This window comes from Leucoraja erinacea, chromosome 27 (assembly GCF_028641065.1).
Source record: "Leucoraja erinacea ecotype New England chromosome 27, Leri_hhj_1, whole genome shotgun sequence".
NCBI lineage: Eukaryota > Metazoa > Chordata > Chondrichthyes > Rajiformes > Rajidae > Leucoraja > Leucoraja erinaceus.
Window position 1 is genome coordinate 15,777,414 of NC_073403.1, and position 18,615 is coordinate 15,796,028.

At 40.9% G+C, this 18,615-nt stretch overlaps 1 protein-coding gene across 2 annotated transcripts; it reads left to right on the top strand.

Moving 5' to 3' along the window:
- The first annotated feature begins 3,488 nt into the window (after positions 1-3,488).
- Positions 3,489-15,726, top strand: cntd1 (cyclin N-terminal domain containing 1). Of its 2 annotated transcripts, XM_055657157.1 has the most exons (7): positions 3,492-3,894; positions 9,121-9,196; positions 11,192-11,360; positions 11,472-11,634; positions 12,161-12,305; positions 15,085-15,181; positions 15,313-15,726. In XM_055657157.1, exons 1-7 carry the CDS (start codon positions 3,693-3,695, stop codon positions 15,418-15,420), a joined length of 960 nt encoding a protein of 319 aa, XP_055513132.1. In that variant the 5' UTR covers positions 3,492-3,692; the 3' UTR covers positions 15,421-15,726. The 2 variants fall into 2 exon arrangements, with proteins under 2 accessions (XP_055513131.1, XP_055513132.1); XM_055657156.1 differs by lacking the exons at positions 9,121-9,196; positions 15,085-15,181; positions 15,313-15,726 and having other exon boundaries at positions 3,489-3,894; positions 11,239-11,360; positions 12,161-12,662.
- Positions 15,727-18,615: the final 2,889 nt, after the last annotated feature.

Genomic DNA, 18,615 nt, shown 5'->3' on the forward strand with positions numbered 1-18,615 from the left:
CGATATGAACGCTCTTTCCTTGACCCCACTTGTATCAATAACATACAAAGAATACAATTTAATTTGCCAAAGAAGATCATTTCTCTTAGCTGCTGGTTTTCGATTGCCTCCATTGTAGGATATTCTTTCTTAAGTAAGGGAACCAAAACTGTGCTTAACACCCCAGGAATGGCCTCGATAATGCCCTGTATAATTGTAAACTCCACCCTGTCTTGCAATAACTCTCTCTCTCAACCTGTACTGCAATCAAATAGGCCTCAAACAAAGCAATGGAATCCAACCATTCCTGACACTTCACATTGGCAAACCATATTAACACTGTATACAGTCAGTAGTTCTTCCATGGCAAGAGTAACAGGAGAGCAGTTAGAAGCACAAACATTGATATATAAAATAGTCTCTAACTTTCAGATGACATTATCATCACGGAATTTCAAATTTCCCATCATCAAAATAAAGAGGCTTTGTTTCATATGCAGCTACATTATTTTAGGGTTTACTTAGAGTTTATAAATATTACAAATAGTATCTCATGGCCCTGGTGCGAAATGGTGCATTCTTGCGACAGATGCAATCCCGTTGAGAAGCAGAGACTCAAGTGCTTGTATTCTTTCAATGCATGTTCTTAGCCTTGCAGCTGTCAGCTGTAGTTCAGATTTAGCTTTATAATTCCACCTCAGAGCATGAGGGGTACAAAATTGTCTGATTCTCATGTGTGATCTTTCAAATACAGATAATCTTCTATTTATAAATGTTGCATTCTGTGAAAGTGGTTCATTAAACATAATTTCAGAAAATAAAACAGCATCTCCCATTTTCGAGAACAATCAAAAGACAGAAAGAGTTAAGTAAAAAAATTGGAAACAAAGAGGCCAGCATGAAGTGGGACTATGTAAAATTAGGTTTTGCTGACATTTGGACATCTGGTTACTATCAGCGTGGGAGCATAGCTGAGACACCATTTCCTCTGACAATATCCCACTATCCCTGAAGAAAACATAAAGATGAACTGAAGAAGGGTCTCGACCCAAAACGTTACCCATTCCTTCTTTCCAGAGATGCTGCCTGTCCTGCTTAGGTACGCCAGCATTTTGTGTCTACCTTCAGTTTAAACCAGCATCTGTAGTTCCTTCTGACTCATGAAGATATATTAATGCATATGTACATTTTGGGATAGTCTTGCGAATTTCACAAGCTTAAACTCTCATAATTGTAGTCTGGATGGCTATGGTAATCATGGAAGTCACCAGGGATTTCACATGAATGGAAAGAAATGGACAAACCATATAATTGCCATGAAATCAAATAAGTGTCTCGGAGATAGGCAAAGAAGTGTATAAAAAGGTGCCTCACAGGATGATCGGGTTTGACAACTCTGGATAATAACCATCGCTGAAGATGACAGAGTCAGTTACTCAAATAAGACATTGCCGTAACAAATCCTGGCCATCATATCAATCAAGATTCAATCTAAATGCAAGTCATGGGTTTTGTAAGGTATAAAAGTAACTAAATACTTATATAACCAAAGTGTTAATAAGTTTGGTTGTAGCAACGTAGTGAATCTTTGAGTTGTTTAAACTAATTACAATTAATAAAGAGCTATATAGTTATTACACAAAGTCATTGCCTGGTGTTTTATTGTGTGATGCATTCCATGAGCAACGCTTTCAGTGTAAAATATTTGGTTCAGTAAAAAAAAAAGCTTTTGCACTTTAAAAAAATCAACAGAAGTAACAAATAATATTGTATTAATGAAATCTAATTAAAATGACAAAAATATACATCATGTAATTTTTAAGGACACTCATCTAGAGATGATAGACAAGAAGGTACACAAAAAAGCTGGAGAAACTCAGCGGGTGCAGCAGCATCTATGGAGCGAAGGAAATAGGCAACGTTTCGGGCCGAAACCCTTCTTCAGACAATACGATAGACAAGATCTTGACAGTGGACATATTCTCCCGAGGGATAATCTAGAAATAGTGGTAATTGTCTCAAGACCTTATCCACTTCAGGCAGACTTTATCTATCAAAGTGTCACCGGTCGTTTGAATTTTTTTCACAAAAGCCAGTGGAGGTAGATTCTTGTTAAGTAAGTGTGCAAGAAAGAACTGCAGATGCTCGTTTACACCGAAGATAGACACAAAATGCTGAAGTAACTCAGCGGGTCAGGTAGCATCATTCTGGAGAAAAGAAGTTGGTTACGTTTCGGGTCGAGAACCTTCATCAGGTCTTCATCAAACATCACCTATTCCTTTTCTCCAGAGATGCTGCCTGACCCGCTGAGTTATTCCAGCATTTTGGTGTCACAATGTTATTGTGAGCAGACAGAGTTTAGGAAACAATCAGATCAGACTCATTTTGCAACTCAACAATGCTTTTTCAGAAGGTAGACAGAAATGCTGGAGAAACTCAGCGGGTGAGGCAGGATCTATGGAGCGAAGGAAATACCCAACTTCTATACTCAATGCTCTGATTTATAAAGGCCAGCACACCAAAAGCTTTCTTTACCACCCTATCTACATGAGATTCCACTTTCAGGGAACTGTGCACAGTTATTCCCAGATCCCTCTGTTCACCTGCATTCTTCAATTCCCTACCATTTACCATGTACGTCCTATTTTGATTTGTCCTGCCAAGATGTAGCACCTCACACTTATCAGCATTAAACTCCATCTGCCATATTTCAGCCCACTTTTCCAACTGACATAAATCTCTCTGTAAACTTTGAAAATCTACTTCATTATCCAGCATCTGCAGTTCCTTCTTAAACTAAATGTTTTTTCAGAGTTTTTCGGGATCTGCCCACAATTTCCTCTGCCCACCATCCAATGTTGCATGGGTGACATCATCACACGAGACATTGATGTGTTGATGACTATCTCGATATTATAGGAGTTGCTTCCAGCAATCAAATGATTCAAGCCAGTTGTTTTCCTTCTGATTCCCTTAATGACAACAAAGAAAAAAATGTTTTTAAAAAACACTTAATTAGCTGTTAAACGTTCTGGGACATCCTGAAAACGTATAATGCTCCAGTAAATGCAAGTCATTTTCATTCAAAAACTTTTGGACAACCAATAAATAAATGCAAGCTTTTCTTCCCGTTGCTCCCACATTTCCATTCAAAAACTCCAGGAAGCCCAATAAATAAATGCAGATTTTTCTTCTCTCATTTCATATTGCTCCTTCCCTTCCATTCAAAAACTTCTGGAAGCCCAATAAATAAATGCTAACTTTTCTTCTTTTGTTCGTATTGCTTCTTCCCCACTGCAGGTGCTGACTTCCTGGCTTCTGATTGAGGCTTTGATCAATAGTAATTGACAAGACGTTGAATACATCCCAGGGCAGTTTGAGTCAAAGATAGAGGAGCTCCTCTAGTATCTTTGGTTTGAGTGGACATGTTTGGGTTGCATTGTAGACATGACGCCGGAGCGGGGAGTGCGCGCGGCCGGTTCAAAAGTTACCGGTGTCCGCGCGTGCTTGGCCCGGGGGACGGGGGCACGTACTGCACATGCGCGGCGGGGCTGACCGCGTGGTTCCAGCGTGCGGCCGCTGCGCCGCCATTTTCCTCGCTCGCCGCTCAGGGACGGAAAGAAAAACCATAACGCCGTGTGGAGACCTCCTGGCAGTTGGAGCTCGCTGCATCGTGTATTGTCGAGCAGTGGTCCTGGGCTCGCAGGAGGAAGATGATGATGATGACGACGAGGGTGGTGGTTGTGAGGGTGGACGAGAGCCGGGCGTGTGGGCCGCAGACGCCCGAGCTGGCCTTCGTCGCCGCCTCCCCCGAGATGCTAGAGGAGTTCCTGGTGGACGTGGCGAAGGAGAATGAAAACCACCTGCTGAAGCTGCCCCAACACGCCGGCAGCTTCAAAAAGTTAAGATTAATAGGTGAGGCCGGACCTGCTGGCTTCGAGTAAACGTCGCCAATTATGTATACGGTGAATTCACTAAAGGTCACTGGAGGGTAGATCCGCACCCACGTGACCAAAATTCTCAAGTGGAGGACCCTCGAGGGTTCGGTACATGTTAGTTGATGGGAAAAAACGCATTTTCCCACCCGTTAAAAACATAGAAAACGGCGAGGTTGTGAGCTGCAATTTACTGTGCACGCACACACACACGTAAGGGGAAAAAAAAGATCTGTAAGTAAATTCAAGGCTCTGAAGGTGCCAAACCAGCGGAAATGAACATCGGGATATTTACAGACCAAAATATCGGGAATTATCGCGTTTGCTCCGACTTTATCAAAAGAACTGCAGCAAAATTCAGCAGCTTCGTCCGCCCCGAAATCGTCGGCTGTTCTTGAACCTCAGTGCCCTCTTGTTTGCGTGGCTTCTTTTTTTTCCCCTGTAAATCGCCCGGCGCGGCTTAAAACCTGCCGCAGGATCTTCCATCGCCCAGCGGGGGCTTCAACATCGGGAGCCTTGATCGCCTTGACACAGCAATTTGAGCGGGGGTGATGGAAGATCCCGGAGGGCCGCACCGGGCGATGATAGGCCCCGTGAACGGACCGATTCAAGCTCCGCTCTATGATCACCAGGACCAAAGATGCTCTAAGATCTTTGACCAGGACGTCTCCCTCCTCCAATCACCGCGCTCTATCCCCAGTCCCAGCCCCCTACTTCCGCCTCTGACCGACAACCCCGTCCTCCAATTATCATGCCTGCTGACCGATGTCTCTTGTCTTATCGGCGCCCTCGATCATCAGTCCCTCCCCCCCCCCCCCCCCCCCCCCCGTCTCGCGGAAAGCGGAGATTTTTAATAGATTTTTTTGTTCACCGAATTTCAAAATCCAGATTACAAAACATGGGGGGGGGGGGGGGTTTGTTCCCCCACCTCTCAAAACATGGAGGGGACGGGTTCCCGTCCCCCCCGCCCCCTGGGATTTCTGCCTATGCTTATACCTTGTACATCGTCTGCTTTGATCTGTCGTTTTCACACCTTACCATTCCTTATCTCTAGCATCCCTCGCCCCTGACTGGCAGTCTAAGGAAGGGTCTCGACCCAAAATGTCACCCATTCCATTTTTCCAGAGATGCTGTCCCGTTGTTACTCCAGCATTTTGTGTCTATTTTTGGTGTAACCAGTATCTGCAGTTCCTTCCCACACACCAATAAAAACACTTCTGTAAATACCCTTGGAAGCGAATTATAGGGTCATAAAGTCATGTGATAGAAATAGAATCAGGCCATAGTTTAAGAATAAATGGTAAGCCATTTAGAACGGAGATGAGAAAAAACTTTTTCACAATAGAGAGCTGTGAGTGTGGAATTCTCTGCCTCAGAGGGTGGCGGAGGCTGGTTCTCTGGATGCTTTCAACAGAGAGTTAGTGCTCTTAGGAATAGCAACGTTAAGGGATATGGAGAGAAGGCAAGCACGGGGTACTGATTGTGGATGATCAGCCATGATCACATTGAATGGTGGTGCTGGCTCGAAGTGCCAAATAGCATATTCTTGCACCTATTGTCTATTGCCATTCAGCCCATCAAGTCCACTCCGCCATTCAATCATGGCTGATCTATCTCTCCATCCAAACCCCATTCTCCTGCCTTCTCCACATAACCTCTGACACCTGTACTAATCAAGAATCTATCTCTGCCTTAAAAATATCCAATGACTTGGCCTCCACAGCTTTTGGTAGCAAAGAATTCCACAAATTCACCACTGTCTGACAAAATAAATGTCTCCTCATCTGCTTTCTAAAAGAACGTCCTTTAATTCTAAGGCCATGACCTCTAGTCCTAGACTCTCCCACTAGTGGAAACATCCTCTCCACATCATCCAAGCCTTTCACTATTCTGTATGTTTCAATGAGGTCCCCCCTCATTCTTGTAAACTCGAGCAAGTACAGGCACAGTGCTGACAAATTCTCATCATGTTAACATTCATTTTTAACCATATAACATATAACCATATAACAATTACAGCACGGAAACAGGCCATCTCGGCCCTACAAGTCCGTGCCGAAAAATTATTTTCCCTTAGTCCCATCTGCCTGCACATACCATAACTCTCCATTCCCTTCTCATCCATATACCTATCCAATTTATTTTTAAATGACACCATCGAACTTGCCCCCACCACTTCCACTGGAAGCTCATTCCACACCACTACCACTCTCTGAGTAAAGAAGTTCTCCCTCATGTTACCCCTAAACTTCTGTCCCTTAATTCTGAAGTCATGTCCTCTTGTTTGAATCTTCCCTATTCTCAAAGGGAAAAGTTTGTCCACATCAACTCTGTCTATCCCTCTAATCATTTTTAAGACCTCTATCAAGTCCCCCCTTAACCTTCTGCGCTCCAGAGAATAAAGACCTAACTTATTCAACCTTTCTCTGTAACTTAGTTGTTGAAACCCAGGCAACATTCTAGTAAAGCTCCTCTGTACTCTCTCTATTTTGTTGACATCCTTCCTATAATTGGGCGACCAAAATTGTACACCATACTCCAGATTTGGTCTCACCAATGCCTTGTACAATTTTAACATTACATCCCAGCTTCTATACTCAATGCTCTGATTTATAAAGGCTAGCATACCAAAAGCTTTCTTTACCACCCTATCTATATGAGATTCCACCTTCAAGGAACTATGCACGGTTATTCCCAGATCCCTCTGTTCAACTGTATTGTTCAATTCCCTACCATTTACCATCTACATCCTATTTTGATTTGTCCTGCCAAGGTGTAGCACCTCACATTTATCAGCATTAAACTCCATCTGCCATCTTTCAGCCCATTCTTCCAAATGGCTTAAATCACTCTGTAGACTTTGGAAATCTTCATTATCCATAACACCCCCTATCTTGGTATCATCTGCATATTTACTAATCCAATTTACCACACCTTCGTCCAGATCATTGATGTACATGACAAACAACAAAGGACCCGACACAGATCCCTGAGGCACCCCACTAGTCACCTGCCTCCAACCCGACAAACAGCCATCCACCATTACCCTCTGGCGTCTCCCATTCAGCCACTGTTGAATCCATCTTGCTACTGCATTTATACCCAACAGTTGAACCTTCTTAACCAACCTTCCATGAGGAACCTTGTCAAAGGCCTTACTAAAGTCCATATAGACAACATCCACTGCTTTACCCTCGTCAATTTCCCTAGTAACCTCTTCAAAAAATTCAAGAAGATTAGTCAACCATGACCTTCCAGGCACAAATCCATGTTGACTGTTCCTAATCAGACCCTGTTTATCCAGATGCTTATATATATTATCTCTAAGTATCTTTTCCATTACTTTGCCCACCACTGGTCAAACTAACAGGTCTATAATTGCAAGGTTTACTCTTAGAACCCTTTTTAAAGAATGGAACAACATGCGCAGTATGCCAATCCTCGGGGACTATTCCCGTTTCTAATGACATTTGAAATATTTCTATCATAGCCCCGGCTATTTCTACACTAACTTCCCTCAATGTTCTAGGGAATATCTTGTCAGGACATGGAGACTTATCCACTTTTATATTTTTCAAAAGTGTCAGTACTTCTTTTACTTTGAAACTCATAGTATCCATAGCTACTCTACTAGTTTTTGGTAGGCGGCGCGACTCTCATCAGCAGCGGCCTCTGCAGCCCGTCTGCGTTTTTATTATTTTTTGTCTATGTTTCTATGTAGTTTTTGTTATTTTTTTTGTTGGGGTGTGTGTGTGTGGGGGGGTGGGGGGGAGGGGGGGGGGGGTAACTTTTAATCTCTCCCTGCACGGGAGACCCAACCTTTTCTTTGTCGGGTCTCCGTTGTCGTTGGGGCTGCAACGAGGAGCGGCCTCCAACAGGAGAAGACCGGGGACTCTGGTGCCGACGACTCACCTCACCATCGCGGAGCTGGCCGAATCCGGAGCGGGTGGAGCGGTGGTGGAGCGCTGCTGCTGCTGCTGCTGCGGCCCGACCTCCGGAGATTCGGAGGCTGCAACTGCGGGTCTGGCGGACGGTGGCACCGGGAGCCCGCGGGTCCCTGGAGGGAGACCGCTTTTCAGGGCTCTCGCAACGGCGACTTCTCCCGCCCGAGTTGCGGGGTTGAAGAGCTCCTGGAGCGGGGCCTGACATCACCGCCCCGCGCGGCTTGGAATGGCCGCGGGACTCTGCGAGCGCACGCCGGGGGCTCTAACACCAAGACCCGGTGTGCGACCTCGCACCACCCGGCGTGGCTTTAATGGCCGCGGGACAATCGCCATCGCCAGCCTGGGGCTTTGACTTTGACATCGTGGGGGGGGGGGGGGGGAGGGAGAGTGCAGTGGAGAGATAAGTTTTTTTGGCCTTCCATCACAGCGATGTGATGGATGTTTATGTAAATTATGTTGTGTCTTGGGTCTATTTGTTTGTAATGTATGGCTGCAGAAACGGCATTTCGTTTGGACCTCAAGGGGTCCAAATGACAATTAAATTGAATCTTGATCTTGAATCCGAGTTTCCCTTACCTCACATAATTCAATATCCTTCTCCTTGGTGAATACCGAAGAAAAAAAATTGTTCAATATCTCCCCCGTCTCTTTTGGCTCTGCAGATAGCTGTCCACTCTGTCTCTCCAATGGACCAATTTTATCCCTCGTTATCCTTTTGCTATTAATGTAGCTGTAGAAACCCTTTGGATTTACTTTCACCTTACTTGCCAAAGCAACCTCATATCTTCTTTTAGCTTTTCTAATTTCTTTCTTAAGATTCCTTTTACATTCCTTATACTCCTCAAGCACCTCATTTACTTCATGCTGCCTATAATTTTTCATGGCTGATCACCTGGATCATTTTTGTAAACCTCCACTGGACCCTCTCCAGAGCCAGCACACCCTCCCTCAGATATGGTGCCCAAAATAGCTCACAATATTCCAAATGCAGCCTTACCAGCACCTTATAAAGCCTCAGCATTACATCCCTGTTTTTGTATACAAGCCCTCTTGAAATAAATGCTAGCATTGAGTTTGCTTTCTTTACTACCGATTCGACTTGCAGAATAACTTTTTGGGAATCCTGCACCAGCACTCCCAGGTCCCTGGTGTGAATTTAGTAGGACAAACATACAACACAACAAAATATTTCCACTATTTTAATTTTAAAATAATAAAAACCTGTTAGTAACTCGCCTCTCCCCCTCTGTTCCAAATCATAGAATTTGTTTTCCTTCTCTGTGAGCAATTGGGCCTTCATCATGTGACTAGATACCAAGCAGTGGAAATATTAGACAGGTAATGTGAATTATAATCAGCTGCTGAATCCTTTGTTGTGTTTTAAATTTAAAGTTTGGGATAATCTGCTTTATTGGGTTGGAAAAGATCATTTCAGGTGCTAAGGATCTTGACCTGAAACACAGTCTGTCCATTCCTTTCAGAGATGCCTGATCCCTTGAGTTTCCCGAGCACTTTGTTTTGCTCAAGATTCCAGCATCTGCAGTTCTTCGAATCTCTAACCCAGAATTGTAGTATAGAAAACACTTCACTTCACAGTTAAACTCAATTTGCTTCCACCGTCACCTTTCAAAAGGAAATCTAGATAAAAGGTGTATTTTGAAAGCCACACAAAAGCTAATTTTGATGGGATTATAGACCCATTTCTGGCCGTTGCAGACTAGACTTTTTCACAGATTCATGGATACCGAACAAAATGCACACATAAGCTAATTGAATTTTCCTGTGTTTGGCACATATCCTCCCTAATCCTACCTATCATGTATCTGATGTATGTATTTGTCCAAATATTTTTCAAACATAATAATTTCATTTTCCTCTGTTGGCAGTTCATTCCATAAATTTACCGCTCTCTGTCCCTCGAATGCCCATTAGACATTTCTTTAAATTTATGCCTTGTAGTTTTAGATTCCCTACCCTGGGAAATGACTGTTTCCAATCCATGCTGTTCATAATTTTATAAACCTCCATAAGGTCACTCTCAGCCTCCTTTACCCTAAGGAATACAACCCAGACTATCTAATTGCTCTTCATAACTCACACCCTCCAGTCCAGTCCAGGCCACATCCTCAAAATATTTCTGCACCCTCTAGCTTAATCCCATCCTTCCAATCTTTTATGAAAATAAAAGGAAATAATTCAGGTGGTCATAAGAATTCAGATTGAAGAGACCTTGCACCCTTCTATTTTACCATTTTCTAAATTACAGGTACCAGCAGAAGCTGCTCTGAATGTTAGGATGTCTCAATCAGTTGGGTAGTGGAGGTATATGGGGTGGGGATATGGACAATGCAGATTAAAAGTGAAGGTGAGCATTATGAATGTGTAGAGAAAAGGAAGGCAGTTGATACTGTAATTGTGGGGGATGTTGGAAATGGCTTCAGAACATATTTCGAAAAAGTGAGCTGAAGACTAAAACCAGGAACATACTAGCTGCAAAGTTATAGAGAAGAAAACTGAAGATCAGTAAGAAAGGAGATTGATTAGAAGATGCCAGTATTGCAAACACAGGTAACAAGTTGAGACTAACATAGAAAGGTCAGAGAGGTAATACAGATGGCACAGTCAAGACAGGCTGATTCTGGAGTGTTGGAATCAAATTGTGCAACTGATATTTCAATATTATGGGCAAACACCCAAAGCCAATAATAAAGATGCAAATGTTCTTGGATGCAAACACCAACCTTGGAGATAATACCTTGTTAAGTAATCTCTGTGATTCAGGTTATAGGTTAGTGTTGTAATTGCTCAAAAATCCAAACACAGAACTGCCCTGTGAGAGTTAATAACCTGAATATGTGAAGTGTTCAGCATTTGGTTCTGAAGCCTTTTTGAAACCTCAATTATTATGGATTTTATTTCTATTTCATTACATTGTAATGAAACATTAGTTTCAGTTTGTATCCAATAACAGTCCTTTTATTAAACAAAGTGAACTTCAGTGAAAAATGTAAGATTAATTATTGTAAGGAAATCACGTTTACTTGACCGAGTTCACCTGCGGGAAACATTATTTCCACTGGACTTTTTGAACTAAATAGGACCGTTTGAATGTCAGAAGGAGCAGCAACTGAGACAAAATATACAAGTAGAAATCAACAATAAAGTAGTTCCAGTAACCCCGTCACATTAATGACATATGGAAAGGGAAAAGGGGAAAATTGTTCACATAACTAGAGATAGATTTCATACTGGTTTATAAGATAATTACCAAGATTTTGTACTAAAGGTCTGATGAGGCTAACTACAATGGCACTTGCAACTTTTATTTTGCAGGTTTATGATTCAATACATTGATAAACTTTATTCATCTACGTGCCCAGGTTCTGACAAAGACACAGAAAAAAATGATTGGACATTAACACAGATTACAATCCAAGAACACTTTGTTCTACGAATCATGTCTTGTGTCCAAATAGCAAGCAAGATCTCATTCCATTATCAGGTAACATTTCCAGAAATGTTGTACCATGTCATCAATATATTCAAAGTAAATTCAGACTTGATATTTAAGTACAACCTAGAATGTGATTTTTTTTTAAAAATCTTTCTGCAGATTGTTAATAATGATATGGCACTTAAATTTCTTCAGTCTCTTGGTTATTCATACAAAAGGGAAGACCTTCTGGATTCAGAGCTCCTTGTTCTCAAAACTCTAAACTTTCAAGTCAATGTTCCTACCCCTTTTACTCACACTGAAATACTATTAGAAGTGATGGGTGAGTGCAAAAAATATAATTAATATTTACTAATAGCAAGTTGTATTTTAATCAAATATTTAATCTATGGGAAGTATTTCTATAAGAATGTAAATTTAGTTTAGAAGAGAAGGAATTCTCCCTTTTGTCCTGGCTAATATTTATCACTGAAATAATACCACAAAAATAAATTATCAGATCATGGTCACATTATGATTTTCTGAGCCCAAATCAGCCAACTCATTTTCGATATTACAACAGGTGTTGTATTTCAAAATATACTTATTTGGCTGTAGTATTTGAGGAAATCCTGAGTAAACGTCCCATACAAATGTAAAATGTATTTTCATCTTTAATTAGGTAAGGTCATTAAGTAAATGTACAGGACCAAATAATAAAAATGTCACTTTGAAATAGTATGAATTTCATAATCTGTATTTGTTTGATTGTACGTGTGAAAAGTCATTAGAAATAACATGTTTTTACAAAGTTATTAACACATTCTTTACATTTAATTGTTTTGAGCATAATTTAATGTCATTTTTAGGGTATAATGATCCATCAGTTCCAGTTAAGTACCTGCACAGTATTTCTCTGAAGGTGCTGACATTTGTTTACTTAATGAGGAACACTATCTATGAAAATTTATTAAAAATTGCTATTGAAAATTCTACACCGACTGACCTCCAGAGGCAAGTACTTTTTGTTTGTACATTAGGATCAGTAATTTTGCTTACACATATTTGGTTACATTTGGTAAATATTATTAATTCAGAAACAAAGTGTTCATCACGATTACAGCTCATTGAATATAAACAGTTAACACGATGCTTTGTTGCAAAATTAAACAAATTCCTTGTTACCTAATGAGAAGAGAATTTAATCATATACACCAAAAGTCACAAATTTAATACAGTTTTCAGTTAAATTTAGGTTAGTTTGTTGCTTTCATCTTTTCTCGAACTATCGCTGTAGTTTCAATTATTCTTTCCTATAGGGAAGAATGGAACTGGAATGGGCAATTGGAAATAATAGTATAATTAAAATTATACTGAACTGAAACTGAATTAATAATGAACTGAGGGATCAGATGAAAAAGATTACTTTTATAACTTAACAGGTTCGCTTCTTAATGAACAGACAACACACAAACGTTTGGTAGGCCAGTTCAAAACTTTACTTACTATCGGCCGATGGAAGGGAGGGAGAACTCATCAAGTGACCAATACAGACACTTCACTGTCCTCAGTCCACTTCCCCGAACAACAGAATTACATCGTATTATATAGTGGTTTTTTTGTCACCTTAGCACATTCCACAGACATTAGTCATGGTCAAAGGTACAGGAAAATAAAGGTTTCTACAGAATGCATCACATCAAAGGCATTTTGTCACATGGTACAAGATATATTAAAAACATTGGCCATTTGGTATTGCCCCTTAGATGAATCTAGTAACCTCTCTGTCACTTCCTCCCTCATAAACATGAGACATTTGGTGCAAGGCATTTTACCTATCAAAGAGATCAATCTAGCTTCTTCTCTCGTCACCTCCTCCCTCATAAACATCAGACATTTGGTGCAAGGCATTTTACATCAAAGAAGATCAATCTAGCTTCTTCTCTGCTTCCTCTCTCGTCACTTGGGAGACAAATGCTATAGTATTCATTATCTCACACACCGCAAACCGAGGCAAGCCTAATTTGAGACTAAATATAAGCTGTAAGCTAGCCCAGGAACCAATTTAATATCTTCTTATATTTTTAACTTAATTCAGCCTTATCACAGATACAACTCACTTTAACTCTGACAACACAATCTTATTCATGAATGTGTCCACCAACCTTTATTAATAAATATAAATGCAGGTAAGTAGTAGTTAGATTTCTTAGTTTTACTGGTCACTGTTCACGGTCTGCTATGCTTTATATGGCAGCTGTGGAATCCAGATCTACTGGTCAACACACGGAGCTGCAAATAGTAAATGCACCTGCAGGAAAAGCATGCAGGTCTGAGTCAAACACAATCAAACCCAATATAGTTAATAATAAGAGGAATGTTTCTGCTGGTATTTCCATGCAGAAAATTTTATTGCCACAGATCAGTACATGGATTTTCTTGTGATTTTCTTGTGAAAACTGGAAAAGATCTAAAGGCTGTTGTGTGAAAAGTTTAATAAAACATAGGACTATATTTATTTCTACATCAAATAATTATTTGTACACAACTTCTTTGAGTAAATTGTCAAAAATAATTCAACAGTTCACCTTTCTGCATATACCATTTTGAAATAACAAATAGCTATTAGGTACCCACTCTGCCTCCACCTGCCCCTTGCTGCACTTGACCTTGAAATGACTATACTACTTTGAGTTCTTTAAGGATGGAGATTGATTGATTTACTTCCACTCCATGTTTGTGGCTGCTCGAATGGCTAATGAGGCCAATGTGGGAACCGCTAACTTCCAGAGATGGCAACCCATGAGGAGGATGGTTGAGTGGTTTCTGAGGTGGCCCGTTCTGCCATCCTTTGCAGAGGTCTTTTTTGTGCTGCTGATGCCCTGCCTTAACGTTGTCACTGTCATTCTGAATTCTCTATCGCCACTTTTAGCAGTAATGAAACAGATATGCAGGAGTTTGTGGAGATTTTGTCAGGGAGATTTTCAGAACAACCTTGAATCCAGCATTTGATCCATTTCCTGGTTGCGAGTTATACTCAAAAAGTAAAAGGTAGCCTAACTTGCAGGTATTCCTTCCACAATTTATTGCGTAAGCAGCTGACGTGCTTTGCTTGGTAAATGGGTGTAAGATGAAAGATGCAGACCTCGGGTAGCACAGCTGCTATGAACCGGTTGGAGAGGAATTTGCATTTCGGAAACAACTGTGGTTCTGAGCAACCTCACCCAGAGTGAGCAACTTGAATAAGAGAAGACGGAGAGGGTAAGGATAGTTGTGGGCAACAGTAGGCGCCAAGAAGGAAGGGGCATGGAAGAGGATTGAGAGGGAGGGTAAACCAAGGGAAGAAAATTAGGGAAAGTGGTGACTGATGTGGATGAAAGAAGGAAGCCAAGGAAGAGGATGTAAGTTTGCATCCTCCTGCATGTGTGCTCAGTCCGTCTGCACATAATGAGATTGTCTAAGATGTGTGCGAGTGCATCTGTGTGGGCGAGCAGTCTCCAATCACCTTGGACTTCCTCTGCATTGGACCAAGATTTTGTTCTCTTTAGGCACATTGGTAAATAGTATGCAAAGACCTCACATTTAAAAAGCTATGCACAGGCATTTACCACTCAAATGCCGGAGTGAAAGTAATTGATCCTCTACTCAGTGGCTTCCTTAGCAGAACACTCATTCACTAAGTAAGTGAAAGAGCAACCAATCAATTGATATTATATGCTCCCATAGTTTGAAATCTTTATGTCATAGTTTTAAAGTCATATGTAAAAGACATAACATTTTAACTTTATTGTAGAGCAAAATTTTTGTCCGTAAAGGAAGATTGCATGCTCTTAGCCGTTGGAGTTATTGGAACAAGTGCTTTCATACTGAACTATACACCATGGTGCAAGGTAGTAAACAATACAAATATTATAAAAATATTGTTGTGCTGAAAATCAGTTAATGAATTTGTCCGTATATTTTACAGTCATATTTATACCACAAACCAATAAATTATCTCCACTCTGTTTTTATTTGAAAGGTTGTACAGCAACTTGCCTCGATTAGTGGTGTGACAGAAGAAAGTATCTCCGAATTTTCTCAAGTAATATTAAAACAAATTTTTCCAGGAGCAAGCCATTTGAAATAAGTAAACAATTAGCATACAATGTATGTTGCTAATGTACAAATTGTGAGTTGATAAATTCATAATTCACATAACCTGTGATAGGCAATTAAATTAAACATTCTTTTCTTAAGATTATTTTACATAAATTGATATAGAAAATTCTTAATATATTATGAATTACTCCGAATTAAATATTTAGATGCAAATGCATGAGTGGAGATTTGTTTCATTTTACACAAAATTTGATTACAAGTATACACAACTTATTTATCAAGATAAGTGATCGAATTTAAAGGACAAACTTTACAGTACTATGAATAAAGGAGGGGGGGGGGGGGGGGGGGGGTGATCATTAGCCATTTGACTGAAGCAATCACTGAATTATACATTGTACATTTGTCTGAAACATAAAAATCAGAAGAAAAATAACTAAACTTTGAAAGGCTTGAAACACAGTTAGCATGCTCAGAATCAAAGTAAATCGACTTAAAATAGTCCCAATTTAAATTCGTCAAAATCTATTAGAGCACCCAAATACGTTAGATTTTAAAGAAATCCAGGTCATTAAAACTGATTTCCTTAAATTCAAAGATTCATAGTCCTTGTAAAAAGCAAAATGTGCAAAACACCGATTACTGTTTTAGAATGTTATACTTAATTAATAGTAACAATGGCTATAGTCCATTAATGTCTTAAGTCATCAGTTTGCGGTGAATTTGGTTAACAAGGCAATAAGGAGCATTACATGATATTTCTGTAGTTTCTGAAAACTAATTATACTCGAAATTATTGTGACCCTTGGTGTACAGGGTATGCTAAAAGTAAGGTACTTATGGATATACAAGCCAGTTCTTGACAACAACAAAAAATTATGAATCCATGAGTTATTAAACAAAGCAGAAAAAAAAACTAATTGCTCCATCAGCTCCATTTTAATAACTATGTAGAATCTGTTATTATTTACAAAGTTCCCAAGAAACTGACTGTTCCTTTTCATTAACTGTCTGATACAAAACTTGGACTGTTTATCTTTGGCTGTTGACTTTATACCAAATGGACTTTGGACAATACTTGCATGCCAAACGAAAGACTGCTAATTTTCCATCTTGGTAACATTGTCCAATCTTACTCCTGCCTACTGCCACTTAGAATTTCAAGATGCCCATCTAAGCTACTATTTGCACATGTTTAACCGATATCCCTCTAAATATTTTTTTATCCATGTTTCTGCTGTTATAGTACCGGCCTTGACCACTTCCCATGGTTACCCATTACATATATGCACCACCCTGTGTGGACGAAGTTGCCCCTCAGGTTCCTATTAAACCTATGCTCTCTAGTTCTGGATTCCCATATTTAGGCCTTCCATGATTTTGTACACCTCTAAAACATCCTTCCATCTCCTGCATTCCTAGTCATCTAGGCATTGCTCTCCTAACTGGCCATTTGTTCTGTGCTTCTTTGTCGTCATTTTGGCATGGGTACTGAAGGTGCAAGGTCCAAAGTTAATTATTTGTCTTAAGATTCAGCGGATTTAGCAGTTATGTTACCTTATTAATTGTAGATTATGTTTTATGTCAAATCTTTTTACACAACAAAAAATAGGTTCCGTCCTAGAAAATGTTCACAGGTGTACTCTGTATTTTTTCCGTTCCCCCCCCCCCCCCCATTTTCAGATGTTAATTCCACAAACCAAGTCAGTTAAGTTCCATGCTCCGACTTCCTCCCATATCCCAAAGACGAGTGGGTTTGTAGATTAATTGGTCTCTCTAAAGTGCCCCTAATGTAGATGTGAAAGTTGGATAACTGAAGTAATGTGAACAGGCAATCAATGGCATGGACTCAGTGGGCTGAGGGGCCTGTTTCCATGCTGTATCTTTCAATCAATTAATCAAATATTTCAATTTGCATCCACATTGTATTATGCATAGAAAGCAAATACTCTCATTATATTGTTATTGTTAAGCAAATCACTGCACCCAAATATTAGTTTATATTGAGAGTATTCAAAGCATTCAACCAAAATGGTCTCCAAAGTTACAGATTCATTAACATAATGGCTGCAAAGTTCAAGCATTGATATGAAACAATTGCTTTTCCATTCTGTTCAACAAAACTAATGATTACTGAAGTAATCTTACTGATAGTTAAAAGTACAGGTGCACAACCTTTTATCCGAAAGCCTTGGGACCAGACACTTTTCGTAATTCGGAATTTGTCGGCCTTCGGAATGGAAATTTTTTAGCGTAGATTTTAATGGCTGGCTCAGTGGTAGAGTGCTCGGCTCATATCCGCAAGGTCGCGAGTTTGCGCCTTGATCCCGGCAGTTCCTCGGTCGCGAGTTTGAGTCTTCAATGTAGTTTATTCTTGCAGAATAAATGCCTGTATGAAATGCAGTGTGTTGAATGAATTCCTGAATTTGTAAATGTGACCGCAGCATTGAATCACCTCTCGCACTCATGTCACCCTAGCGAGGCTACATGCCCTTAGGCGGCCTAAGGCAACATTTTCACACTCTTATATCCGTGTGCAGTAGAGGCGACGTGCGTTTGGCGTCAAACGTGAGCTTTGGCGTGCCATGTTTAGCGCCAAACGTGAGCTTTGGTGTGCAGACGACATCCTGGAAAAAATGTCCGGTTTCTTCCAGGTAGGCGATATATTTACTCCCGGGCAATATACCCTCCACTTCTCTTTTATAAAGGGGATTTAGTTCCCCTTTCTTCCAGGACCGACCGGAGGTTCCACTGTCACCTCTGCGGGCCACCCTTGGTGAACGCTCACTCAACTTTGTCTTGGGATTCCTACTCTCCCGCGCAATGTACCCTCACCTTCTCTTTTATGAATGGGGATTTAGTTCCCCTTTCTTCGAGGACCGACCGGAGGTTCCGCTGTCACCTCTGCGGGCTGCCCTCGGTGAACGTCCTGTCTCCCTGTCCCTGGGATAGCAGGGGGCGATCAAACAGCACAATACCCCCCTCCCCCTCCAACGCCAGAGGAATCCGCTCCCCGATGGGCCGCTACGGCGACAAGTGGCAGTTCGCCCACAGCCTGAGCTGCGCGACCCCAAGAACAAGACGTACCTTGCACACCATCAGCTTCTGCCCATATGGGGAGCGTGTTCCTCTGGAGTTGGAGCGGGGCTGGGCTGGAGTTGCTGATCTAGGATCTCCGTGCTTGCAGTGGGCCTGGGGGTCGGTGTTCCGATGAGGGGGCTCG

Excerpts from the sequence above, each read along its gene's own strand:
- cntd1 (XM_055657157.1), top strand. The coding sequence starts at position 3,693 with ATGATGATGATGACGACGAGGGTGGTGGTTGTGAGGGTGGACGAGAGC. Across the intron at positions 3,895-9,120 it reads CAAAAAGTTAAGATTAATAG|AATTTGTTTTCCTTCTCTGT; the intron begins GTGAGGCCGGAC and ends TCCAAATCATAG. Across the intron at positions 9,197-11,191 it reads GCAGTGGAAATATTAGACAG|GTTTATGATTCAATACATTG; the intron begins GTAATGTGAATT and ends TTTATTTTGCAG.